This window comes from Hirundo rustica, chromosome 16 (genome assembly GCF_015227805.2).
Source record: "Hirundo rustica isolate bHirRus1 chromosome 16, bHirRus1.pri.v3, whole genome shotgun sequence".
Lineage (NCBI taxonomy): Eukaryota > Metazoa > Chordata > Aves > Passeriformes > Hirundinidae > Hirundo > Hirundo rustica.
Window position 1 is genome coordinate 10,647,529 of NC_053465.1, and position 23,297 is coordinate 10,670,825.

At 51.2% G+C, this 23,297-nt stretch overlaps 1 protein-coding gene across 5 annotated transcripts in view; it reads right to left on the bottom strand.

The window, feature by feature from the left end:
* Window positions 1-23,297, bottom strand: part of PPP1R16B (protein phosphatase 1 regulatory subunit 16B) — a 60,771-nt gene that overhangs the window by 30,179 nt on the left and 7,295 nt on the right. Inside the window, exons 1-2 of one of the 5 annotated variants that reach the window (XM_040079849.2) lie at window positions 13,441-13,457; window positions 12,416-12,814 (exon numbers count right to left, since the gene is read on the bottom strand). In XM_040079849.2, coding sequence (XP_039935783.1) covers window positions 12,416-12,662 — 247 coding nt within the window. In that variant the 5' untranslated portion in view covers window positions 12,663-12,814; window positions 13,441-13,457. Of the gene's footprint in view, window positions 1-12,415; window positions 12,930-12,961; window positions 13,294-13,440; window positions 13,458-23,297 lie in introns of those variants that run through there. The other 4 variants (XM_040079847.2, XM_040079846.1, XM_040079851.1 and 1 more) reach the window with 4 other exon arrangements.

The following is a 23,297-nucleotide window of genomic DNA, read 5'->3' on the forward strand; positions in this document are numbered from 1 at the left end:
GGGCCCTGACAGCAGGCAGGGCACCTCAGTGCTGCCCTTGGGATGCCGCCGCACCGAACACTGCAGGAATACAGCACACACCCCAGGATGTGCCTGCCTTCCCAAGGGGAGCCTGCCACAGCCCCTGGTCCCTGCCACAGCCCCTGGTCCCTGCCACAGCCATCACCCCCTGCAGCTGAGATCACTGCTAAATCACTGCCACACAGCGCTGCTGTCCTGCCACGGGCTCACTTCAGCGGAATGCAGCTGCTCAGTGACTTTCTGGGCACCCTGCCCCATGCCCAGCACCGCCACAGCCTCCTCCTTAGCCCCAGGAGAAGTGTTTCTGCAGCAACACCCACTGCTGCCAGGGTAAGAGGCTCCATGAGGCCGCTCCTGCTGTCCCCAAACCCCACGGGGACAACCCACTGCCCGGAGATAATGACAGCACAAAAGCTCCCTGCCACCAGCAGCCTCAGAGAAGGCCACCCTGGCTGTGTCCCTGCATGCTCTTGGCAGCCCTGCTGCTTTCCAGAGCTCCCTGTGTCCCAGGGGATGCCTGAGCACAGGTACACGGCTTTTTCCAAAGCAAACACGCTCCCAAGCCCGTGACACTTCTGTTCAGGTGAAACACCCCCAAGGCAGCATTTTACACCATCACTACACCACAAACTGTGCTCAGTCTAGAGAGGGTTTTGCTGCTGAGGCTGTCCCAGAGGCAGGGCAGGCTGCACCGCTCGCTCTGCTCCTGCAGCGTGCAAATCCTGCTCTGGCAGTGACAGCTCCAGCCTCCCTTTCACCTGCTCCAGGAGCATTTCCACCAGCAAACCCTCCCACAGCTCCTCTCATGTCTCATCCTCCTGGCTTCCACCCCAGCTGTGGAGAATTCAGACATCCCAACAAGGGCAAAGAGATGCCCATAATGAAACAGCCCAAAGTCCTGTCATATTTTAGTGAGAGTTAAACACAGCTGAGACTTTTCATGAGTCCCACCAAACCCCCACATTCCTGCATGTGCCAGGTACCCCCTGACACCTCCCAAGGAGCTGATACTGCATTGGATGTTATTAGGATCTAACACAGAAGCTGTTTTGGGACAGGGCACAACCATCTGTGCCCAGTGCAGCGCCAGTAAACATAAACACCCTTCTTGTGCCCTGCAGTCCAGGATCCCTGGGTGACCAAGCTGTTATTTTCACGTCCCAGTCACGCAGGAACCAGTGCTGGGTTCTGAAGGCCTCTCCAGCTGTGGCTCCATCTCAGGACCTCCCCACACAAAGCTCCTGAGGAGCTCCCAGCAGAGACAGGACAGCTGCCAGACCAGAGCTGCGAGCAGCACGGGACAAGGAGGAGCTCGGAACAGATGTGAGCAGCTCAGTGGGTAGGTAAACAGGATCCCCACTTCTTTCCTGTTCCACGGCTGGAAAACCCACAGGCCCTTCCTGCAGGAAGGGAAGGAGGAGGGTGGGGAGCCCACAGCACTGGGGTCAGCTCCCAAAACTGGGAACTGCCTGTCCCAGGGAGCCACTCCTCCCCATGGCACACACAAGGTGTTTGCACTGCTGCTGGGAACTCCTGGCTCTGGTCAGGCTGAGCCCTGAGGGACTCAAAAAGCCATCTCAATATATTTTCATACCCTGGGGCAGTGATGGATAGGGTGGTGCGTGCAGCAGCATCCAGCAGGAAGGAGCTGAGCGTTCTTCACGTGGACTCTGGTGACCAAACCAAACTGCAGTAAAGGCAAAACACCCAAATATCTCTAGAGGTCTGTGCCAAAATGCTCAGGGATCCACAGGAAGCCCCCAGTCAGTGGCAGCAGAAGGTGCTCCTATCAGAGCTTGTTTGTGGAAGCTTTTAGCCCCACGAGAATGGCACGAGGATCGAGCAAAGGCAGCCACACTTCTGGCTCAGCACCCTTGCCCTGCTCTGGGCACAGCTCCCTCCACCTCCACCTGCAATCCCACCTCACAGGAGAAAAATCAGTCAACAAATGCTGCCCTTGAGCTACAAGAGAAACCTCTGGATGTAAGCAAAGCAAGAATATTTCCTGTTCACTTGTTCCTCCTAGGGTAACTGACAGGTCAATGCTGCAAACGTTCCCATTACTGACCACGTGGCAAATCCTAGAGCACTGAGACAATGCAAGGATGACCCAAGTCTTGAATTAATGCTACAGATCCAGTGCTGACCTGTACTCAGATGACAGCTTTCCTGGCTCTGAAGAGTGATGGAAAATTGCCACAAATGAGAGTAATTTGGGCCAGGGGACAGCAGCAGCTTTTTCATAGCTATTTCACAACTGCATGATTGAAGTTATAAAAAATAAATTTCCTCTGAAAGCACAAGGAATCCCGCTTAGGTGCCCTTTCAGATGAAGTTTTAAACTCAGTTGCCCTTCTAATAAAAGCAAAATGGACTTCCAGCACCTCTCCACGACCCACTGTCACCTCCCAAACCAGACAAGCTGTGGTTTTGGCACAGCATCCAGCCTGGACTGGAACTCCATATCACATTCAGGTCCTGCATCACTGTGGTGACAGCATCAGCTTTAGGAGGAAAGAAACCCCTGTGATAAGAGCCTGACAGGCAGGAGGATGTCACTGCAGATCCACAGGGACTGTCCTCCTTCGCTGGAGCTCTGGCTCTTTCTAACTCCTGCTATTTCAGGCTGTTGCACCAAAATTTTAATTAAAACAAGAGGCCCATTTAAGCTCCCATGGAGCCCTGCTCCAGCCTTGCTAATTAAAGACAAACTGACAGGATCTGAAATGATAAAATAAACCAGGTCTGAAAAGTTGGAGAGGTGCAGGACGAGTCTGAGCCCTAAGTAGGTTGGAACTTGCTCTCCGTGCAAGCACTGTGTGCTGCCCAGCCCCAGGCTCCTGAGGGAAGTCCTGGTCTCTGTGGAGCTCTCCAGAGGGTTAATCACAGCACCCCCGGCCAGATCTCGCCTGTCTTCTCTGACAGCACATAAAATGTGATCCCAGAGCTGGCAGACAGATCCAGGAATTCCCTCCACGTCCCTAACACGAGTGGAATGGCTGTTCTTCACTGCAGGGGCACCGAGCCCTTCCAGCCCCAAGGGGCTGAGAGCCGGGATGGATTTCCAGGTGAATTCCTTGCTGTGGGAAATGGATTTGTAGAGAATTCTCAAAGCCTGACAGAAGGCTCACATAGTCTTGTGCATCTGTGTGCAAACCTTGAGATAAAAAATGCTGACTTGGAAAGCATATGGGACAGGACAGACACTGGTGAGAGAGAAATGGAACTGGAAACAAGTTCCAAAGGATGGCCTTGCAAATAGACACGATATTTTGGAGAACCAGAACTATGAAAGCTGCTTTATAGTAGGACCCACAAGGGGTAATTTTAAATGATTGGCTTTAAGGCATTAACAGCACTGTGTGGCAAAAGCTGATAGGCCAAGAAACGCTCATAATGTATTGGAATTAGGAAATAGCCTGGCTTCTGATTGTGATGGCGTGGATTGTAACATCTGCACTGTCTCACCCTTCACATGAGACTGAAAATGGAATAAAAGTCTTTAAAACACCTGTCAGGAGCCCCATCTCTGGGTCAGAAAAAGGGATAATCCAACACCTTGTCCCAGGTCATTGGGCAAACCACAAACACCCTGCAATAAAAGAAACCTTGGTGCAGCAGAGCTGCTCCCTTCCTGCCCAAGGACCTTGTACTTTTCATTCAACATTGTTGAACGGGGTAAAAATTTGCTGTTATTAATAAGGAAGGGTTTGACACAGGGAATCCTTCAGATCAGACCATTTAAAAGACCATGAACACACCAAGCCATCCTGTCCCAGTCCTTATCGCTGCAATCACTTATCACCAGAACCATGGAAGTGTCAGCACCTCACCGCTAACCCTTGCTGCTCCAAAGGGAAACACTGTGAAGGTGCCACAATCTTCCCCACCCACTCAAACCACGGATGTGTCCAGACAGCTGCAGGTGTAACACAGGACAAAACAGAAGCTGTGTGCAGGTGACTCTGCCTTGGACACCAGCAGCTGCCAACCAGGCTAAAACAGGGCTGGTGCAAGCAAGGAGAACGGTGTGACAGTCACTTAGAGGTTAATTCCTGCTCTAGTCTCCCTTTTTAGAGGTAAACTTTAGAGCAGTAGCCCTTAGGACAAAAAAAATGTGCGTTGTTTTGTTGGTGGGTGGGTTGCTTGGGGTTTTATTCTGGAGGAGGGTTGTGGTTTTTTAACTAATGGGATTTCTCTTGTCAGCCCAGGTAAAGGCAGACAAAGAGGAATGAGACTTTGGAAGTTTCCCACTACATTTCAGAGCTTGATGCTCTTACACTCAAGGCAAGCACCTTTTTGCCACTTTGAAAGAAAGCACAGCAGACAAGGCCACCAGGAAAATGTGAATTAAAGCCTAGCTTGAAAACCTTGGCCAAACGGAGAAATGCTGCAAACTGTTATAAAAATGTATTCAGAGCAGGAGAAACATCTCAGAGTAACTAAAGCCCATTTTCCACATGAGTGGCATTTGCAGCCTACCTCAGTGATCCAGGGAATCCAGAGGCCAAATCCAGCAAACAGTTGCAAATTGCAGGGACCTCAGTGGAAACTGCATCCGCTTGCTCAGAGCTGCACATGGGCTCTTGTTCCCTGAATTAAAAGGGAGTGCAAGGTGCCTGATTGCATCTTGGCTCTTGATTACAAATGCACCAGCAGCCAGAATTAAACAGTTGGCTTCCTGGCCTATTTAGCATCCTTTAGTGCTGGGTTAGAGGGTGGGCAAAGCTCGGGGGATGTTTTCATATACCAGCATCTGATGTTTTTTTATTTTATTTTTTTCCTCAGGACATTTGCAGTGAATGATAATGTTTCACAAAGATCTGGCCAAGCTCCAGAGGAAAAAACGAGCAGTGGAAGTGTCTGTAGAAGCAGCTCTGCACTAGGCTATAAGGCACTGCCTGAACCAGCTGCCATAGCAACTGCTATTACAGAAAGAATTAGAGCATTCTTCACGGAAGTAGGAAAACTCCCAGTCAATAAGGGTAAGGATGAGATGCAAAGCAAAAAAAAAAAAAAAAAAAAAAAAAAGGAGGATAAATATATAAGCAAGTAGTAAAAATATGCACAAGTGGATGAGAAGCGGGGCTATTTGCACAGGTAGATGTGCTCTGGTGTTGTGGAGATGCCTATAAATACACTGAGATACCTAACTCCACCCTCATTAGCAAGCATTTTAGATACAGTTGATCCTGCCTTGGGGCAGGAGGTGGATTACATGACCTCCTGAGGCCCTCTCAACCTCTATTTTCCATGATTCTAGGAGGGAGAAATCTACACCAGCTGAGCTGAGCTGGCCTCGTTCCAGAGAGGCAGGAATTTAAATCTGGAAAAAAAAAATAGATTTAATCCACTTTTCAAGTTCTCCTTGACCAGGAGAAAGGGGCAGAAAGCAGAGCCTGCAACCACAAGCTTACAGGCAAGTTCTTCCTGGCAGGAAACGCATTTTCGAGTGTACCAGAGGTAAAGCAGCAACACCAGGTTTCACCCTGCAAGAAAAGATTCACCCCCAAAAGCATTCATTTCCCCACCAACATTCATCTGCAAAGAACAATCAGATAATGGCTGCAGAGCTGTGGTTTTGGTTGTGGGTTGATCTGTAGGGGGTTGTTTCACAAGACACACTTGAAAGCAGAACGATGCTGCAAAGAGCCAGCGAGCTCTCGGGAGCGGTCGGGCTCATGTCCTACATCCCTCGGCAGAGCTGGATCAGACCCCACAGCAGGACAGAGCCTTGGCTCTCAGAGCTCGCAGCCAAGGGGAGAAAGCAGACCAAATTTCACTCTGGGTCCTGCTGTTCGTTACGCAGAAGACACCGGAGGTCCCCGAGGGAGCTGCTGTTCACGCTCTCCGATGCCTCCCACTGCAGTGGGACAAGCCACAGGGTGAATCGGAGCCCAGGCAGCAAGGCTCACCTGGAAGGCAGCCAGGCAGGCAAGAAACACCGTGTCTGCAAGAGTCTCCACTCCTAGGGCAAGGCTCTGGCTGGGCTGCAGTGCCAGCCCTGCCCTTCCAGCTGTCATGCCAGTGAGCAGGAGCCAGGCGTGCTGCCCCCAGCGCTCCGTCCCACCCTCAGCCGCGCCTCGACCCCCAGCTGCACAGTGGCAGTGGTGCCCTCGGGAGAAAGCACAAGGACAACCAAGTTACGGGCTAGAAAGAGCCACTGACACATCAGCAAGTAGTACCAGGCTTGGAAGTCCTGGCTTGGACGTTTGGCAGCTCCGTAGACACCAGGACACAAGACACCTCCACGTCACAGGAAGCAGAGCAGCCAGGACAGCGAAGGGAGAGGTTAAATGCCACCGATTTAGCACCCGTGGGCAGGGACATCTCCAGGCACCTGGTTGAATTAAGGTCCCATTGATAATCTGCCTTGGGCTCACACGAGTCTGACGTTTCCAGCGAAGGCGGCTGCTGCAGCCTGAGCCCTCCCTGCCGTGATTTGGCCGGGCAGGGTTTGAGAGCAGATGGTGACCTTACATATCCTACCTACTGCACCTTGCAGGCACAACCTGAGGAGTTCCAGCCTCTCCTCCCTGTTGCCCAGATCTCCTTTGGAGGCAGGAACACTCCACACACGTTAACAACGCCAACAAACCAAGGAAATGTCCACTTTGTATTTAGGTGCACATGCAACCAAGGAGACACTGAGTTTCTCCTCCAAAACACACTGTAGCCAAATGTTGGAAGATGATTAAGTGATTTAAGCTACCTCTTATAAGAAACAAAACCTTGACAATAGGGATTGGCCAATCCCTGTTTGATTAAAAACACCTTAAACCCAAACAGACCATTCTTACTGGCAGGACAAGCAGTTTGAACCCAATGTTTATTCATTACCCTGTAATCCTATTACAAAACGCACCAGAAATATGTTCAGTGGTATCAGAAATTGTGGGAGGCAGCACACGTGTAAAAGCCAGAAAATGAAATGATGTGGAAATTGCCAACTTTTGAGAAATAAAAGAAGTATTTCTGATCAAACTTGTCTGTTCAAAGAAAAATTGTCAAATGAATTGTTGAAGTTGAGTCCAGATTTGGGGAAGGAGAGAGCCTCATCCTAGGAAAAAACCTTAGGCGGACTTTCAGTGTTAATTTTGAGACAGCAAAGTTGGTATTTGAAGCTCTTATGGATATAATTTCCCCACTTGATTGAATTTCAGAGAGTAGGGGGGAAAATTTAAAAAATATTTACTTGTTATGACAACAGAGAAAGCTGCTGATTCAATATTGCTCGTGCTTCCAGATGCCTCTAGTTAGCTGCCATATGCAAATCACCCTGCATTGGCATCACATCCAAACTGCATTAAAAAGCCAAGTTAAAATGTGGCCAAATACGTGAATCTGCTTTTGGAAGGCACCAACCCCCATTAACAAAATTAACAAAATTCATCATTGCCAAGGGCTCCCACACGCAGCTTCCTAAAGAGGACAGCCCTCATTTCCATACCCAGTGAGTTTAAAACTCGAGAAACGCCTTTGTTATTGAAAAGAAACTTTTCAATTTCTGACTCAAACCGTTCCCAAATACTCAGATATACTCTCTCAGACTGATGGTGATAAAAGATCTTTTCTTTTCAGAGCCCTTCAAAGGGCGCAAAACCCAGGGGAAAATCTTCTGACAGATAAATGCACTTACTCACAGACCTGGACACAGGAACCCCATGGAAAAAAAGCTTCAGGAGATTAATAATGTGGGTGGAAAATTAAGGCACCTCATAAAGGGTTTGAAGTAACAAGGGAACAGATCACATCAGCTCAGAAAGGTTACAGAAAGCCATTTATAGACACTAATTAGGGCCTCTTTTAACAGTGTCTTTGCAAATGACAAGGTTGGGTTTATTCCAGAGGTGCGAAGGGAGCGTGGTCGGAGCTGCTCCTGGAAGGGTGCACGAACCACGCTGGGCATCACGGCACAGGAGCAGGAGATTCGAGGGATGGCACAAAGGGAAGCAGGGACACGTGTTTATAGCAATAAGTTGCTTTCTCCCCAGGGAAATCTTCCCCACACAGCGAGCTCCAAGTTTATGCTCTGTCACTGGGAACTGTTCTGCCAAATGCCAAGTCCAAGGTCACCAAACCCGAGTTTTTCTTCACTTTCAGCCTCACCGGCCATAAGGATCTGCACAGTTAAACTCCTGCAGAAGAGCTGCTTTATGCAACACTCTGGCTCTGATAAAGTTTTGCAGGATGAAGTGCCAGGAGGTGGGAGCTGAAGGACTCTGCAGCGATGCCATCGCCGGCGGTGTCTGTGGGAGGCAGCTCTCATCCGAGAGCAGGAGAAACCAGGGCACCTCTGGCACTGCTGGAAGGTGAATCAATCCTCGGGGTCTCTGCTTCTCTGCTGGCTCCTCCAAGGAGCCCAGCTCACCCTGGAGCCAATGCCAGCAACCTGCAGCTTGTGTCATTCAAGCAGGAGCTCCCACTGCAAACAGCCCGGGCGTGCAAAGGGAGTTCCAGACAGCAAATGCCACACGTCTCTACAAGCAGCCACTTCACCCACCTCTGGGATCTGTTTCTCAGTTTACAGAACACCAGCTCATCTCCCCATGCTCTGGGGCTACTTTTAGAAAAGCTCAGCGATGTAGAAAGACCTGGACATGACAGCCCTGGCTGTTTTTGGGGACGAGGTGCTGCCCTGGGAACGGCAGGACCAGCCTCCTCTCCATGGTTTCAGTCCATCACCTCACAGAACAGCCTCAAAGGGCCACAGCCCTCAGCAATCTCTTATCTTCTGAAATCCTTTGCAATCAGTAGAGTAGCTCATAAAGCATTCCTTTATTGCATTATAAAGCAACTCCTTCGCAGCCATCGGAACAGCCCAGAGGCTGCATCCAGCACCACGCTCCCTGCAAGCTCTGTGTGGGCTGAGGGCCCTCCCTTTTGCAGCATCCCTTTGAAACCAGCTGGATTGAGCCCAGAGCTGGGTGAGGGCTTGAGCATATTTCCACTTAAAACGGTGATGGTGTGTGATGCCCCTCCCCAGCATTCCCACAGAGGAGCACGGGGCAGGTCCGCTCTGGCAGCTGGGAGTGCTCTGCTCTCCCACCACCTCGGGGCTCACCCCTGAGCTGTCTGCAGCTATCCCAGCTGGCCAAACTGAACGTCCAGGCAGCACCCCGGAGCCCAGGGGCACTGCTGCCCTCAGGCTGGGGTCACTCCCGTCACCTCGCTGTCCCCTCACATCTGCCCCCAGCGTGTTTGCAGGGTGCTCCCTACCCTGCTCCTGTCAGCAGAGATCCAAAGGAGCTTTTAACAGCAGCTTGTTTGTAAACCCTGGGACTTTTTGACAGATCTGTTGCAGAAGATGCGAGGAACAAGCAGACAGGAGCCATCACCCCTTGGCAGCTCCTGCCCACGCTGGGGCTGACGGCCTCCAGGAGCCCCTGCCTTCAGCCCTGCTTGGCCACCACACTGAGGCCATGCAACCACAGAACAATTTAGGCTGGAAAAGCCCCCAGGATCATCGAGTCCAGCCATTCTCCCAGCACTGCCAAGGCCAGCGCTAAACCGTGTTCCCAGGTGCCATCTGCTAAATCCCTCCAGGGATGGTTACTCAGCCACTGCACTGGGCAGCCTGTGCCAGGGCCAGAAGACCCTTTTGGGGAAGAAATCTTTCCTAATAACCAACCTAAACCTACCCCAAGGTGCAACTTGAGGCCATCTCCTCTTGCCTTTCACATGTCACCTGGCACACAGTGGCTCTCTCAATTACACCTGGGCAAGAGGCAGGCAAAGGACAGTGACAGCAGCATGTCCAGCACCTCAGGATCCCTGAGGAGCAGGGCTGGGTTCTGCACCCACCAGCTCCATCCTGCAGCACTCAGCTTCCACCTCAGGAGGTGGTCACACACAGCACAGCCTCAGACATCAGCTGGACAAAGAGCCAACACCGCACCAGCTCCACTTTCTCCTCCCTGATTTCACTGCACAGCCCCTGCCGCCATGCCCTCTCCCACTTTGGGGGTGAGAATGCCAAAAATAAACAGCCACGTCACAGGGAATGGCGGTGGCACAGCCGCCCAGAGGTGACACGTGCCAGCTGCGCCCCCAGCTCCAACCTGCCTCACACTGACTTATCCACTTCTTAATATTCCCATTTCGCCTCCCCCTCCACATCCCACATGGAAACAAAAGATGATTCACACATCAAAATAATCACCTGGGACCTCTGAAAGCCCACGAGTTCCCACACTCCCTTGATAAGGAATTTTGCCAGTTCGGCACCTGGGTTTGACTCTGTCCCCTCCTCCCTTTATCTGGTCCCACATCACAGAGTGGGCAGAGCAGGCACAGAACCTGCCCACACACTGCTTTTAGGACTTAAATTAATTGAGCACAAAACAAATTCACTGTAAAAACTCGAGGCATCTGAAAAATCCAGCTACCTGGGAAGCACCTGTGCCCTGGGAATACTGTCCCTTGTCCTCTCCTGAGGGTGGGGAGATTGATTTTCTGGCAGCAGGGAAGTGACAAACATTTGGGTTTTATCATCAGCATCACACTGGAAAGAGCAGCTGCTGGTTCAAGCCCACGACCTGGGCTTGCCCACAGAAAGAGGTCAAAAGGATTATGGTGCCAAAAGAGACCTGCAGTGATGGATTTTCCCTCGCAGGAGGAAAAGAATGAAGCTGGGAGCTGAAAGCTCAACTCTGCAGCTTCAGCAGCGAAGCATCCATGTCCACACGTGGTGCAAGACCACTGTCCACAGGACCCTGCCACCAGAACACAGCCAGCCCTGCCTGCTCGCTGCCCTCAGGGAGCACAGCCACCCCTCACCAGGACCCTGATCACAAACACCTCCACCATTCCTGCATCCCCCACCAAATGAGAAAGCATCTGTAGGACAGACAGCCAGGAGCTTTCCTCTTTCCAAACGGCCCAGATCCCGAACCAGAAAGAGCTGAAAGCAAAACTGCAGGGTTGGGCCTCCTGCAGACCCATCCCAGCCCCAGCACTGAGCAGAGGCACCAGCGCCACGCAACCCCTCAGCATCTGTCCCAACGCTGGGACTGTCACTGGCAGCTGAACAGCTGGCTGTGAAACCCAAACCACGGCCTGCCAGCACAGGCAGAGGGGACACAAGTCACAAACCTGCCCGCTGAGGCAATGCCAGCAGTCACAACTGCACAGCTGCCTTCAGTGTCGGAGCCCTCCCAGAAAGCCACAGCGAGAAACACGGGGCCACTGAAGCACAGAGCTGGAACGAGCTGTGAAACCTCTAAAGCAAGGAAGGAACGAATAAAAGCCTGCGGTTCCAGGGCATTATCACAGGTCTGCTGTCCCAGGGAGGTCACAAATGCACAAAGAGCCAGGGCCACGGCAGGGCTTGGCAAACGCAGTGACAGTGCCCAGGCAGGGTCACCACCGTCCATGCTCTGTTTCCGAACAGGAGCAAAACACACTCACAAGGACAAGTCACAGTGCAGAAAAGGCTGGCTCAGAAACAGGGACATGACTTTGGGGAGATTCTTCACGAGACAAGAAGAGGTCCTTGCCTTGCACCCACGTACCAGGCAAGGATACACTGCCTCTCGTCGAGGGTGCTGGAAATGAGCAACATTCTCCAGCAGAGATGCTCCACTGGCCAGGTTTCCTAAGCACCCTCCTGTGCCACGCCAAGGGACCAGGAAGATCACACCAATTTCACTGCCTTGCAGAGCACCAAGCCCAAAGGCTGCTCCAGCTCTCCTGCAAGAGAGATTCTTACTCCTCTGCAGAGAAGCACTCTCCAGCTCCCCAGAGCTCACAGGTTTTCCCCTGTGCTGTGCTGAGGCTAATGGTTATTGACTTTTAAACATATTTTTCCCTCCTCTCTTCAGATTTTGTAGCAGAAGCAAAGCACTTTCATCCACTTAGAAATTGTGCAATTAAACCAATTTCGGAACGATTTGCAGTTCTGTTCCTCAGGAAGCACTAAGCAAAGCCATGCTTCCCAGTATTTTGGGGAAAAATTTATGCATTCACGTAGCTCTGAATCCATGTCCTCGAGCAGGGAAGCTGAAGAGATTTACACCAGCATGTAAATCCCTGCGACAGACTTCTCTAAAGCCACCAGAGGCACGCCCAGAAGGCAAGGAAGTGTTTCACACCTCCTGTAAGTAGGAAGTGTGAGAAGGAAAGAGATGAAAACCGCCTTCCTTCACCCAATCCTCAGTCACAGCTCCTGCCCCATCCTGGCACCCACTCCTGATGCCAACCAAGGTAACGCTGGTGTCACACGGGGCCTTGGGGAACTGAGCTGTATCAGAGACGGAAACGCTTTAAAGCCCAACACCACAGCAAGGGCACTCCATGGAGGGCAGCACAGGTGCCTGTGCACGCCACAGAGGGCTTCACAGCACACAGAGCTCACAGGCAGCCAGACAAAACCTGCCAGGCACCAGTGCCATACCTTCCTCCACGTCGTTCCTCAGAGAAGCCTCCAGCAGAGCAACGCTGGCTTCAAAAGACACTTTCTTTCTGTTGACGGCATTTCTCTTCTTTTCATGCTTCCTCTTCTTGTGCTGCATCTCCTTCTCGTACTGGGCCCATTTCTTCAGCTGCTGAGCCCTCCGTTTCTGGGCTGCCCGCAGCCTCTCCAGCGTGGGCACCTTGTCCAGCAGCTGCAGCTCGGTCAGGAGGTCCACGTGGGCATCCATGGCTTCTGCCGAGAGAGGGGAAGGGGAGGATGTCCCAGGGGAAGGGGTGTCCCACCACAGGTCCTCTGGCTGGCAGCCACCTGCTGCTATACCAGCATCCTGAGGCCGAGCTGCGGAGGGCCCATGGCAGGGAATGAGAATGTGGTGGGAACCTGAAAGGAGGAGAGAAGCAGGAGATCAGGTATCACCGAGCACAGGAGCTCAGCCTGCTGGAAAACACAACAGGCAAGGTCTACCACCTGGAAAGGCAGCTGAGTTAACCGTGCTTTAATTGCTCTAATTGCTTTAATTGTCCTTACCCGCCTCGGTGACTTCCCCCTTCTCCCCCACTCCAAACATCCCAGCAAACCCCTCTTGATTACGCACAAGTTCCACTGTGCAACTCGTTCATGTCTGCTGCTCACATCAACCCCCTCCTAGGAGCAGAATAAAGTCTTAACGAGCAAAGATCTTCCGCATGTTTGGTGCCATTTGTCAGTCAACCAGGGGGCAGTGTGAGTACTGAGACCCCCACCCCTCCCTGGGCTGGTGCTCTCCACCAGCCTCACTCCAGGCGTCCCCAGCCCAGTGCTGCGGCACGCCAGCAGCCACCTGCCTGAGGGGTTTCAGTCTGAGCAGCACAGCACAGGCCAGAGGGGACCGGGCTGCGGTCACAGACACCAGAAGAGGCCACTCCAGCACTAATAACCCAGAAGCTGGAGATACCTGGGGCCACCTGTCTGGTGCCCTCAGGCCAGGCAGGTTTTCCCAGAGGAACTCCACCCACCAGGAGCATCACCTGTGCTGCTCAGCCTCATCCATCCAGCCCCAGCTGAGGACAGATGGATAGACCCGGCTCCCAGGTATTAGTAACGCTTAATAGCCACCTCAGCTCTTAAAAACATGGGGGTTGTGTTCTTTCCTCTCTTCCTCCAGGTTTTCTCTTCACCCCACACACTAAATCACTGTTTTTGCTGTTCGGGGTCGCCAGGCACAGCAGTGAGAGCAGTCAATGCACAGCTCAGTGTGACCACAACAAACCTCTGAGCAGGGCTACCCACAGAGTGACCAGCCAGGGACCCCAGGAGGAGGAAACACACCCCAGAATTCAGGAGATGTCCAACAGGTGCATTTGAAATAAAGCTGCCATCACAAGCAAAGGGAATTAATCCTTTCCAAACAGACCTGTGCAAAGGGCATTGAACGGCTCATGCAAAATCCACGTCAGCAGCACATAACCAGGAATGGGATGAGAGCTCGTGTGGTTCAACCAGCTTGGAGGGGACAAAGAAAAAAGAAAAAGGAAGTGTTGATGGGAAAGAGTGACTGAAGAACTTAAATATTCACAAGAGAAAGCCACCATAAGACAGCTGAAGCTCAACTCTGCTGCTGCAAAAGAGGGGAAGCAACAGCTTTGTAAGCACTGGATGCAGAGACTCTGTGGGAAAAGTAGTAGAAGAGAGGCAGGTAGAGCCATGGTGAGGATAGCAAAGCTCACCCCAACCAGGTGAGGCAGGAAAAGCCACGGCTCACCCCTCTCAGAGGGTGAAGCAGCCCATCAGGGAGAGTCTGAGGGGCTGCAGGGCAGTGTCCACACCACTCAGCACATCCACCACATCCCAGGGAATACCACAAAGCTGAGGCATCCACACCTATTAAACACTGCTGCAGATCTTCCACGGGGGTTTGACCTTACCTATAAATATCTGGGCAGACTGAGAGCGAGACATGCCATTTCCTCTGACAGATAATTGAAAACAAACAAACCCAGCCAGAGCACACAGGCAGGTCCAGGAAGCTGCTTTGTCCAGCAAATGGCCAAGGACAGCTTCAGCAGCACCTGCAAACCTTATTTTGAGGACTTCAGGATAGACCCGAACAGGAAAAAAAACCAAAAAAAACCAAACCCTATTTAATCCCATATGAATTTAAGAGTGCCAAAAAAAAATGCTTTAGTTCCACACAGGAACAAACCCAAATCCCTGCAAAGTTTTTCATAAGAGAGCTACTAGCTCAAACTTCAAATTCAATTCACTCGCTTGAGAAGGAAAATACCAACTTGTGGCTTTAGCACGGCCCTGGAAAGCAAGGGAAGGGTGCCGTGGGTGCTCCACAGCACAAGAGCCACTCACAGCCCCCACGGGCTGGGACTCACCCCAGTCCCCAGAAACCCCGCAGAAAATGCATGAGTGCACTTCCCAAGAAGTTTTCTTTCGGGACAGACGCATTTCCCGAGCGCAGGCGCTGGGCTGGAAAGCTCTTCAGCACCTCCCGTGAGCTCAGCTCCTGCCCCTGGCAGGCATTCCTGGGATGTATCTTTGTTGGCAATCTCAGCCTCTGCTGCAGCAGCACAGCCTGCAGATCTGAAGCCCCAGTTACAATACCTCGAAGGAGGGGAGATAAGGGCAGGAAATGCCTCTCGGAATAGCGCACAGGCACTCCCACCTTACTCCTTTTCCAGGCCACTTCTGCCATTGTTTGCTCAAAGATGAACAAATATTTTCCAAAACACACCTGGAGTAGAAATGAGGGCCTAATTCTGCGGGATTTTTTAAAGCAGGAAACTTTATTTCAGCATTTCACAAGATAGGCTGGAAGTTTTCTTGTGGGTTTAGGACTACACCTTGGAAAGAGCAACAGGACGTTGATTTATAAGCAGAGGACAAGTGTGGCTGGGCTTGCCCATGTTTCAGCTGTCCTCCAGCAGCTCCTCTGCTCTCACAACAGAAGGAATGGGAGATTCAGGTGGTCTGCAAAGGGGAGTGAAACGGAGAGGGGAGATCCAGGGACATCAAAACCTCTCCGGAAGTACCAAACGCCTCAATCCACCCAGAAAATGAACCTCTAAAGGAGCTAAAAGGTCACCCTGGGAGCTCTTCCTAAAGTGGACACAGCTCCACTTCTCCCAGACATAATCCCCTATGACTCTCACAGACCCCAGTAATTTGTCCCCCTCGCTCTGGCTGCCTGCTTTGCGGTGACCTGCTTCCTTCCCGTACCTACAGAAATGCCACACTGACTTCTGGCACAAACAGGTCAGGCTAACTACAGCACAGGTTCAGGCCCCAGCATTTGCTTACCTGCACAGTGACACAGAAGTGGCTGTGTGGGTGTCTGTGGCTTGCAAGGCATCACATTTTGGTTTCTGTTTTATTTAAAGAAGAAGAGGGGGCAGAAGAAAAAGCACCCTTCCTCATGTTGGACCGAGCTGAGCAGTTTCCATGACCTCAGCAGATCTGGTGCCACCACGCTGAGCACATCCTGCCACACACACACACACACATAGCCCCTGCAGGGACAATGGGGATATTTCAGGGGCCAAGGGGAAGGCAAGGCACTCCCTCCTCCCAGAAGTGAGCGGGTCAAAGACTGGTTCCTGCAAAGGGCACACAAGCGTTGGCCAACACCATCATGGGGCTTTCTTGTAAATTTGCATTTCCTGTATATTTTGTCCTACCTGACTAAGCCCAAAAGGACTTTCAAGGCAAGGTTACTCACTGGCAGCACCAGAAGAGAGGGCAGGTCCGTGATGTGAGAGTTTACTGAGTCAGGGGATGCAGCTTGTGCCACCAACCCTGTCTGAAGGTGTCACACACACACACACACTCCTTCCCATTTCACACCTTGAGGCTTGCACCTGCCTCCCTCAAAGGTGCAAACCAAAGGTACTCATTTTCCTCCACCAGCACACACTCAGAGCTGCCCCCTGACCTTCCCACTAAGCATTCAGCTTGCAGACAGTTTGCCAAAACACTGCTGAGGCTGGAGCTGGACCTGTTAAAGCAGCCATGCTGCTGAGTGGGGCTGGAGAGTCTCCTCATCTCCCCATGTGATGATGAAGCTGGAGCTGAGACCTGCAAACCCTCTGTCACATCTTCCCAAGGCAGCAGTTAAAGCACAGCATGACACTGATGCAGAACACAAACACTCACAGAACTCCTTCACTTAAGTGTCATCAACTGATTCCAGTTTTATTCCACTTAAACAAAACCAAACAAACACAAACCATGGAAGAGCAACCCTTGAGTGGGACACCTCTAAGTGAAAGACGAGATTTCTTAGAGCTTTCAAGCAAAGGGAAAACAGGAAGGGTCAGAGTGGCCACTTCTGAAGTGAAGGACAATTTCCAGCCACTGGATTGCTCGTGGTGGGACACCTGCAGGACTGGGCCCGGATGATGAGGTGAGGTGTGTGCAGCACAAAGTCAAGTCAGTGGCATGAGCAGACAGAAATAGCCCTCTCCTCCCCACGCCAGGCTAATCTCCCCACTGGAACTGGAAACCAAGCACGAAAGCCTGCAGCAGGGATCTGAGCGCACAAGCAGTCAGCAGAGGAGGAGGTGCCTGATTTGTTTCGTTAACATCAACTCCTGCACCACGGCAAGGTGAGGAGCTGCCAAACTCACCTCTCCTGCTCCCTGCGAGGGCCAAGGCCAGTCTGTGCTCCTGTGCCACGAAAGGCAGGGTGGCCAGCCCGCTGCAGCCCTTCTGCTGAACCCATCCTCTGGCAACAGGCACCAAGGAAGAATTCCCGGGCTTTTCCTTGGGCCATCACCTCCAGCACTGTCCCTGTTTAGGGATGCAGACCAGCCCAAGATGCGTGCTCTGCATGGGTGCTCCTGCTGTTGGCCAGGATCCTCCCAGGGTCTGCAGGAAGCAGCAGAGCAGCTCTTCATCACTCGGTCCCCAATGAGGCAAGAGCTCACTTGAGCCCAAAAGCCAACACCATCCACAGCCAGCCACAAAGCCACTGGGAGAGGCTGGGGAGAGGAACAGGAACAGCAGGGAAAGGCAGGCACAGGGAGGGCAGGTGGGGGGCTCAGGGAACATGCCATGGGGCTGAACACACACAAGGAGCTGAGGTCCTTTCCTTCCCTCCCACAGCCCAGACTGTGTGGGAAGGGCAGCAGGGTCCCTCTTCCCAGAGGAACAGGCTCCAGGTCATTTCCTAAGCCCTGTCCCTACAGAGCACGTGCCCACGAGCGGCTCCGCCAGGGCTGTCCCCAGCCCAGCACCGACACTGAGCTGCTCCCACCTGCAGCACCTTCAGCAGGATGGGAAACAAACCCCCTCCTGTCCTGCTGCTGGGAACAGGGAGCCCTGCGCTGGGCAGGAGCTCCCGGGGATTCTGTGGTTTATCTGTTGAATTACCATCAAATCAAGAAGGTCCTTCATGCTTAGACCATCACAGCCTCAAGCTGTTTTTTATAAATCTGCCTCTGTCCCTTCCTGCCTTTTGGGAAAACATTTCATCAGAGCACCATCAGTAAGGACACTGCACTGAGCCCCACCTGTTACAGCCTCCCCCACCCACAGCAGGGGACCTGGGTTTTCACACAGACACACAGAGGGGTGGGCACCAACAGTGACCACACGGCAAACTGGGAAGGGGACTTCCAATCACAAGGGCTGCTCCTCCCGGAATCACAGCCCCAAAACACTCATTTTCACCTGCAGTGCCACAGGACACAGTCCCATTCCCTACACAGCAGCATTTCCAGCCTCCTGAAGGGTTTCCTCTTTTCCTGAAGCCTGTATTTTTATTTCTGCAATACTGCCCTGCCACACAGGTTGTACCCTCTCCCTTGTCAGGGTCTGTGTGTGGACTGTGATGGGTGGGCACTGACCACCATCTCCTCTGGACATCAGGGCTGGTGGCAAGGCTGAAGGCAGGAACCTGAACACAGCCCAAGGCAGTGCATCAAACAGCAGCTGGACACACTCCTCAGCCACTGCCCACACGATAATCTGCAACAAACCCCTCTCCAGAGCTCAAGAGCATCCACAGGTGAGCAGAGGAGCACAGACCAAGGTCCCTGGCATTTCTCTGGGCAGCAAACTCACTGCAAGAGCCACACCACCACCTCAGGATTGTTATTTCCAGTCCTGTGCTCCTGCCACGAGGTGCTGGTGGAACCTACTGGTCCCTCCGTGCCACTGTGAGAGCTCTGGCTATTGCTTCTGGTGGCACAATCCTCTTGCACACACCGTGTGATTCTCCCTGTGTTGTGCTGTGAGCCCCACAGCACGCACAGGTTAACCACACAGAGGAGTGAAAATCATGAAAATTGCTGCCTGATTTTATTTCACTGTTACCTTAGAAGTAAACAGCTCCTTTCCTCACTCGGGGCTTCAGATACACCCAAAGCAGCAGATGCTCAGCACTACCAAAAGAATGGTTCCTCCTGAAGGAATGACAAGGAAAGTGGCAGGAAACACCACTCTAAAAAAGAAATATATATTTATATATATTTCAGCCAGAACCCCTTAGGAAACACAACTCCTACATCTGCCCTAGAGTGCTGGGGGGGAAGAACAGGTACAGAAATATTCTGGGTGAGAGATCGTGTCAGAAATTGGGAGATTCAGGAGAGATTCTTGGCTTTCCCACAGGTTTCTTGTATGCAAAGTAAGTAACTTAATCTGTGCCCCAATTACTTTCTTAAAGTGAAGATATTGTTTTACCATCTGCAGCAAAGGAACTTTCATTGCTGCCTGCTGCAAAGGTGGTGAAGGTACATCATTGTAAATTATTTTTCTAGCTTGATGGAAAGCTCAAAATTTCAAGCTAAATTCTCCAGAGAATTAAAAACATTTTGGTTTGACTGCTTTATCTCTAATTCCAGATAATCTCTCTGTCTTCCATGAGGTCTTTCCCAGCAGAAGGAATAAAATACAATCAAGAAGAAAAAAAAAAGTGAAGCAGAAAGTCAAAAAAAAAAATCTCTTTGGAGCCAACACTGGTAATAGAAAATTTTAAGTGCCTCTTTCTTTTCTCCTCCCAACAATACTGGCAGTTTCTGGAAAGCCCTTCAGTATTTTCACTATATATTTCCTGCAAACACCCAACACGGCACAATATACATTCTTTTTCCTATCACTATTTCAACGTGGGCTTCCTTAAAAAAAAAAAAAAAAAAAATTGTAAAAAGCCCTTCTGTGCTAAGCAGTCCTCCCCCAGAGCAGTGTGCAGGGAGGAGTAACACAAACCTGGTGGTGGTCCCCAGACATAAAGGGCTGGAGAGCTCAGTCGGGGGCTCAGCAGACACAGCAGGGAAGGGCTTTGAGCACAGTTCACACACTCGATTTAGGAGCAAGCCAGAGCATTAAAGAGAAATAAACCAGCTCAGATCTCGCTTCCCTCCACGTGGCTCCTGTGCAAAGCTGCTCCCGGAGCCCCGCTCCCAGCACAAGGCAGCGGGACCTGGAGGTGTTTTCAAAAACCTTCCTCTAAAAGCTCTGTAGAGCAGATAAATGCATCTTCCTGCTTCTGCTCCAACACAGCACCCCAGAGCTGCCACCTTTCTGCATTAAACTGCCCTTGCCTGGGGAAATTTTCAGATCTAAAACTTCCACGTGGATGGTTCTCCCCGCTCATTAATACTTGGGGGTTTCTTCTCCCTTCTCTATTTTTATTCCCTATCATCTTCCTCGCCAGCCAAGCTCCACTCTCACTGGCTCTTCCTCCACATCCCTGGGCAGAATGGGCTGGTCCAGCCCAGTGTGAGGTGTAGCTCTAGACCAGGCACTGGGAACAACTTGGAGGATGCACTGGAGCTGCAAAAACTGCTCAGTCCCCTTGTACTTCCCCAGGGGCACGCCTTGGGTTCCCCTCTGCTTTCAGGTTGATCCTGAAACAGACACCCCAGGCTCTTGGCCATGAACTTCCAGAAGGAGAAGGGAGAGGGGCACTTCTGCCAGCTTGGACTTGAAAATCTTTATGGTGATTTCGAGCCGAATTAAAAATCAGAAAGCAAGTTCAGGGCTCCATCTCAAGCTACACCAGAAGAAGGCATTCTCCTTTAACCCAGCGCCATGGAGAAACCCCACTCAACAGCGGGTAAAGCTGCAGACAGCACTCACTAATTGTCCTGATTCCCTTTTCCCTGGGCTGAGCACATGGAACCGGGAGCAGAGCTCTCCCCTGCTCCCCTCTGACTGTGCCCCAGACAGCACAGGCGGCTCCAGGGAAGATGATGCTTGAAGACAAGGAAATTTTATTCCTTCAAGAATCCAGCACACACCACTCCCCTCTCCCCTTTGCTCCCCTTAGCAGAAAAGCGTCTGCTAACAAAATTTATCTCTGGCATCAGAGGAGCAGCAGGATCCCCGCCCTTAGGCAAAGAAAGAAGGATCAGAATGGGATTTCTGTGCAAACACGACTTCCCTCGCACGAGAGCAGCCCCATCCTCTGAGCCAGGCAGTTAAATATTGAAGGAAAGGCATGCAGCAGCTCCGATTATGTGGAACAAAAATTAATTGAGGGCATAAGTCTCCAAACTGGGCTCTCCATTTATTTTTTCCAGAGCACATTATATGGGAGAGGGGGTTGCAATGCAGACACCTGCAGGGAAAGCAGCCCGACCCATCTGTGACAGTGATATTACCTCTTTTTATTTGTTTTTCTGGTTAGAGCTTCCATTTTTTATCAACCCTGCCACAGACAGATGTGTGCAGGCTTCCAAAACTGCATCCCACTTCCTGACATTTCTCAGCTACACATTGAGAGATCCGTAATTTGGAAAACAATTTCTGGAAAACAATTTTCCCTCAAAACAAGCTTTAAAATAAGACATGGGAAAAATATTTTTTAAAAAAAAAACTAAACCCCAAGCTAATTTCCAACAGAATCTCAAAAACACCACTGGAAGAGCCCACACCCTTCCCTCGAGATATAAATTAAAGCCCTATTCGCACCCGCACCCCACTCTTTTTAACAGAAACCCTTCCATTGTTTAAAGCCATTTACACATATTTTGGCCCACGGAAAAAATAATAATAATAATCCTTGGAACAGCCCTTTTCTGGCACAGCAACAAGCCAGATAAATGCCTGGATTTTCCATCTGCAGCTCCTAGGCACCTCAGGCCGTGCCAGCATGGGATGTGTCAGCAGCAGGGCTCTTGCAGGCTCCCAGCTATGGACAGGGATGTGCGTTTCCCTGGGAATACCCACAGCAGGCAGCTGTGCCTTCTTACAGGGAGTCACCATCCAGCGGGACTACATCCCTCAATTTTTATTGATTTTCTGGGTTTTGGGTTTGTTTTTGTTTTTTTTTTGCCACCAAAAGAAAGTCCTGCCTTGCTCGTCTCTTTCCAAGGCAGAGGTGTGATTCTGTCAGCGCCACGCTGACAAAGCCAGTGATTGGCAGAATTTAAAAGCGTTCGCTGCACACCTGACAGGAGGAATATTGATTTTGTGGGAGATTTATGAGAGGATTCTCTTCCCAGCCATCTGATCCATCCATTTTAAATAGCGGTATGCATTTAATTACTGCTAACAAAATGCTTTCAGCTCTAAAGATTATGGACATTATTGAGCCTATCTGTAACAATTCCAATAATCCTCAATAGGTCTTAACAAAATAACATAAAAAGACGCCCTCTGACCCCTCCTGCATCCATCAGGAGCCCGTACAGATACCCAGGATAGTGTAACCCTCCTGCCTCTGCTGGGAGAGTAAAGAGCTGAGACTTCGGGAAAAATTAATTATCCATGCGACAGTGTGCGATGCTTTGTTTCAGACAGCTCAAACATCTGGATTTGCTGTCCAGGGTTTAGCCCTTATACCTTGGTGAACTCCACGATGAGCGATTGGCCTGCTAAAACACGCACAAATGTCACCAAAAAAATTCATCCTCCGGTTCCCCCAGATTTTGCAGGTCAAGGTTAGCACGCAGGAAGGGGGCCCAGAGGCTGCTGGTGCAACACTTAGAGATGGGGTCAGGCCTCCTGCAGCACCCTAGAGCTGCTGTAGGGTACCAGGGCCAGCCCGCTCACAGCATCAGCCGGGCAAGCCAGGCTGCTTTCCCCGGGGAGCCCGCAGGAATATCACAAGAGCATCTTCTAGAAAGTGGAACCGCAGTACTTGAAGAGGACAAAGGCTCCTTAAGATGCAGATGAGCAGAAAGCCGGCACGGGAAGAGCAGCGCCGCCTCTCACTTCCACCTCTGCCCGCGCCCCGCTCTGCTCCGGAGGAACTCGCCTTATCTCAGATGCAAGCCGTGAGAGTGAAACGAAATGTTTTGCCAGCAGAATGCTAACAAAACGTTAGCACGGCTCTCTGCGGCGCCGACATCGCCAGTTCCAGTCTGAAATCAGACTCTGGGAGCAGCTTGCCACTGCCTTGCTTGCGAGGCAGATTTTCTGTTTCTGAAGATCCTTATTTTTAGGCGCAGCTATCAACCCGCACATCACCATACGTGCCCTACTTTCTGCGTTTTCTGCATCTCCTCTTGGCCACTGTTGGGGTGGTTGTTGGCTTGACTTGCTGCTCAGACAATGCAACTGCTCTGACATGCAGTTTAATCAAATATTTACCACTTACCAGCTTGAAAATAGGATTTTGGATGCTTTAGATTAACTTGACTTACGAGCATGGAACCAGAATTGCTGGTACAGCTCTCCTCCTCACCAGTCCAGTTCTTACTTTGCATTTGCCATTACCTTGGGCTCTGCTGCCACAGGCCAAGGAAGTCCAAGGAAAACCTTGGAAAACCTCATGAGCCCAACGTTCAGCCGTTCTTCTCTGCTGTCCCAATGCAAACAGTCAGAGCTGTCCAGGAGAGGCTTTTCCCAAAGATATCAAGATTTAAGGGCCACAGCTCAGCTGGGAAGAACGGCTGCTCTTAGGGAAGACTTTCTGGAGGGCTTCCTG